A 4350-nucleotide genomic window follows, 5' to 3' on the forward strand; every position below is an offset into this window, starting at 1 on the left:
GATGCAAAAATTTCTTTTTTATCTTTGTTAGCCTCTTTTTAAGTGGATTTTGGCTAATGCGTGTGATTTGACTCATGAAATACACTGCGCAGAAAAACGTTCCCATGCGATGTTTATGGGCAATTTTCATATTTTTGGTGATCATACGACCATTTTTACATTTATTGACATGAGTCCAGAAATCCCTCAAGTCTATTTTGTCAATGTGCGAGCCTTCGATATTCACTTCTCAATTGTGGGACAATCCAAAAAATACCCTTCTTTTGGATGTGGAATATTCAAGATAGTATAACATATCATTTTAGCACAGCACATTGCATGAGTTGGTGTTGCTTTCGATCATTTGACAATCCAAAGGCCATTTTTTATTAACCAGATCCTACCCACAGTAAACATCACATCTTGAAGCAAGCCCCTAACTTGTCAAAAACGTCAAAAAGGCATGGTTTGCACATTCGAATCATTATTTCAGTTCAACATCAAGCAAAATTTAGATAAAGATGACCACAATAGTTGTTGGGCGGTTGGGTGAGTAACTTCTTGGCTCTGCTGGTCCATGCACCTTGCCATATAATTGACCGAGAACATCAATATTCAGATACAAACACCACGACATCAGATTAAGCTGGGATCTCCTCTGCCACCGGGGTCTAAAATAAGCAAGAAACTAATAAAGATCTTGTAAATATCTGGAAAGGGTATCAGTGGCCGAATAAATTGTTATGCGTCAGGAAAAATTATCCCATTGAGTTAAAAATTCAATGTGATGCAAGTCTATTGCTTTGATCTTTATTCCTCAATATTTTCCATCTTTTTGTGTCTTTTGGAAACAAATTTGAGTCTTGAGGTCTTGAGCGAACCACAAATGCATTGTTAGGAAACAACTGATTGGGAAAACAAAATGGCCGGAAAAAGGCCGCTTCAAAACTCTCAGAGTAGTATGTTTGTACAAATATTAGGATAGGCAAAATAAAACGTTTCACTCTGAAGTCAAAGGTAAGAAACGCCAGACTGGAAATAGTTTTTTGGATCATCTATCCTGGAATTGGGAAAGTCATTGGGAACGAACGGAGAAGTTGGAGGAGCTTTAGTGGAATCTTAAGAGCTTGCCTCATGTACAAGGTCAGCAGCCAAAGCAGAATCATCCTGGTTATCAGCACATTCAATCTCATCATCATGCACTTCGTCAGGAACATTAGCCTCGGAGGCCTCAGGCTCATTAGAAGGAGTAGCTGAGTGTGCCTCCGATTGGGAATGCTCTGTTCCACCTGCCTTGGCTTTGCCATCCTTCTCTCCCAACGCCCAGTCAGGCCTCTTCTGAAAGGAAATTCGAAAATTAAAAGATCTATAAATGATTCAGAGTTATATGAAGACGCAAATGCTCTACAAAAGTTAACAAAGCGTCATTCTGACAAGGATGGTTAGCAAGGTGTCAATGTTGAGCATTAAGAGTTGTATAAGTCACAAATAAATATTTGATTGATTAGGGAGGAGACAAGACAATTTGATTCGTCAATTCAATTGCAGTCAAACTTGAAGATTCTTTGCTTTGAGTGTGACGAAAGCTGTGACTATCCTTAATCGAGTGCAAACGAATTTGAAGGGTTCGAGAATCAAGGGGAAAAACTTACGTGTTCCTGAAAGAGAGCGAAAAACAATTCAAATCAGTAAAAGCCCAGATAAAACAACATAAATAGAGCCCTGGGTCAATCATCTCCTTGTCTTAAAAGAGGTTTTGAGGGAAATCTCACACTTGAGCAAGTTCGAAAGAGAAATCCATTACAAGGTGCTTACTAGCCTGACTTTGGGTGTCAGCTGATGACTTTCCCTTCCAAGTTATTCCTGTTTCCAATCTGTGATTCAAACTGCGACAAATCCCGTGATTACCGATCCATTCGCCTGTTTCAAAGACGAAATACGAAATTCTCAACCTTTATTTGCCCTCTCAAGTCCCATTGATGTTAATTAACTTCAATTGCTTTTGCCCTTCAGAGCATATTGCTCTGTATCCTTACCCCAGGGTCTTCTTCATCCATGGTGAACTCCTTCTTTTTGACGGTTTTCAACTGGTTCCTGAAGTTGAACTCAGCAGCCTTCTTCTGGAGTTTAGCAAACTTGTTCTCGTACTTGGAGACCTTTTTCAAGGTGGGTTTGATGCTGCAAAAACACAAGAATAAAGGCGAGTCTCCGAGACCGTCGAATCTTTGCTAGGTCTAAATCAAACTTACAACTTTCCTCGGAGGTCATTCACGGCAATGTTGAGTTCGTTGATCTGCAATTATTGGTTTTTTTTTGGATTAGCTGTACGTTCATTGAAGCTACCAATACGCAGCAATTAGCAAAAAACACGTGGCACCCAGTTAGGCTCAAAATTCCCACAGAAGCCCAATTGCAGAATCCGTCCTTTCAAATTCTGTTTTTTGTTTTCAAAATTTCAACCTGTTTGAGCGGTTGAATGAAAAGACACTGACTGGCACGTGTCCAATCGCCAGGCGATTTACCTCCAATACTTTGACTTTACAATTTCGCTCCAGATCCCACTTCTCCCCTTCAAGTTGATAAATACGGTCGAAATATAGATTGCAGATGGCAGCCAGATCAGCTAGAAGATAAATCTTGATAATTCCTCTCACTCAAATTGACCCAAAATGTTCTGGCACATAAAATACAAAAAAAATGTTCACACCACGAAGAGTTGCCCTCGCCATTAGCATTCAAGCCCTTCTTCTGGGAGCTTCTTAGCCAACGGTTTCCGTCCCTTCATATTCCGTCAAAAACAATCCAGGAGAGAAGAACATCAATCATGGCTGGCCTTAATCTTAACACGGAAAGTCGTGAAAGCTCAATCTCCCTCATGTTCGGTGGACTCTTCAAGTCGAACATAAATGTAGTAGTGAGTGCATGCACGCACCGGAATTAGTATTGAAGGTGCAGGTTAAGGGATTGAAGATCAGTTCGTAAAATACCTGATAGTCTTTGAACTCCACCTCCTTCTCGAGGTCGTATTTGGTGGATTCGATGCTCACGATTCGACTGTAATACTCTTTGCACATAGCCAAGAGATCACCTTAAATGTTAGAAATCAATCGTAAAACAACAAAACTCTTTCCAAACCAACCCATCCCCAAAGTCTTGTACTGGAGAGTCATCCATCAAAGTAATCAAACTTTTTTATTGAAAAATATTTGCATTCATATTCACCTTGAGCGGCAGTATCCACATTTTTGGGCTGACCACATCGCTGATCAATGACTCTTCTTCGTTCCTCGGATTTCCTCTCTTGCTCTTTCTTCAGCTCCTCGGCGGCCTTTTTCCGCAATAAGATCTAAAAGAGCAGGTCCAAAATTAAGGACTATCTAGGTACATACTTGCGTGAGGGAATCCCTCTTTACCTACCCGGAGCTTCTTCTTACGCTCGGGGGTCATAAAGCCCTTCTTTTTGCGGCTGGCAGATTGGGCCTCCAAGCGGGCCCGCACCTCTGCCTTCTTCTTCTCCATCTCACTACAAAGAGCCAGGATGATCAGATTTAGGATGGCTCTTACGAATGGGGGTCGTTTTTACCAATCGGTAACTCTACTTACTCATCAGCGGTCATCTTGAGATATCAAATTTGATCCCTGAAATGAAATCAACCATGTTTAGTAAAGGACACGGCATATTGAAGAAGACGCTTTGGCCGCATGCTTCCCCAAAACTTGAGACGAGAACGAGGTCGCGCTTGTACGCATTTGCCATGTAACAATATGACCTCGGCCCTCGTCACCTCTTGGCCTCCAATGAATGAGACAAAGGCCATCTGAGAACAATATGAGGTGCCGATGACCTGAAGAGGTCGAGAGACGAGTATTCTTTGTATCTCCCTACCTTGTAGTACAAAGAGGTGAGATGAACAAGAAGACGTAGCCACCTCACTTGGAACTTGAAGCAGAGACTGAGATACTGGGCTCGAGTGAAAAATGGATGATGCAGAGAGCTCACGTACTTTCTAGAGTAGTACACTAGAGCAATGCAAGAGCTTGTTCCCGCTGTGCCCTTTTCTACTCTGGCCTGGTGAAGGGGGGATGGGGGGGATATGTCGGCAGATTCTAGGTGGATAGGAATCTAAAATTGGGGCTCTGATTCTGGGAAAATCTGCTGGGCTTGAACTTTTTTCCTGGAAGACTTCCAATTTCACACCTCTTCATGGCCATGCTTGATGCTTTGGGACGCCTGGAATCTAGAGCACTTCACTTGAAGGCTCACCTTTCGTTTCAAGGAATCGTATTTACATTTTCGTTTTCCTTGGATCCAATTCATTTTGAACACAAATGTTGGTTACGCCATTGCATTGTCTCATATTCTTTTCGCCT

General features: G+C 41.8%; 1 protein-coding gene across 1 annotated transcript; it reads right to left on the reverse strand.

Annotated features, from left to right (window-relative positions):
- Positions 1–443: 443 nt before the first annotated feature.
- On the reverse strand, positions 444–4054 carry LOC131878030 (troponin I-like; the record flags this gene model as incomplete). Its single annotated transcript, XM_059223930.1, is given in 9 exon segments — positions 444–650; positions 1111–1317; positions 2016–2157; positions 2229–2272; positions 2967–3067; positions 3202–3325; positions 3397–3502; positions 3583–3618; positions 3866–4054. Coding segments are annotated over 8 exon segments (768 nt in total). The 3' UTR covers positions 444–620.
- Positions 4055–4350: the final 296 nt, after the last annotated feature.

The sequence above is a fragment of the Tigriopus californicus genome, chromosome 3 (assembly GCF_007210705.1).
Source record: "Tigriopus californicus strain San Diego chromosome 3, Tcal_SD_v2.1, whole genome shotgun sequence".
Lineage (NCBI taxonomy): Eukaryota > Metazoa > Arthropoda > Copepoda > Harpacticoida > Harpacticidae > Tigriopus > Tigriopus californicus.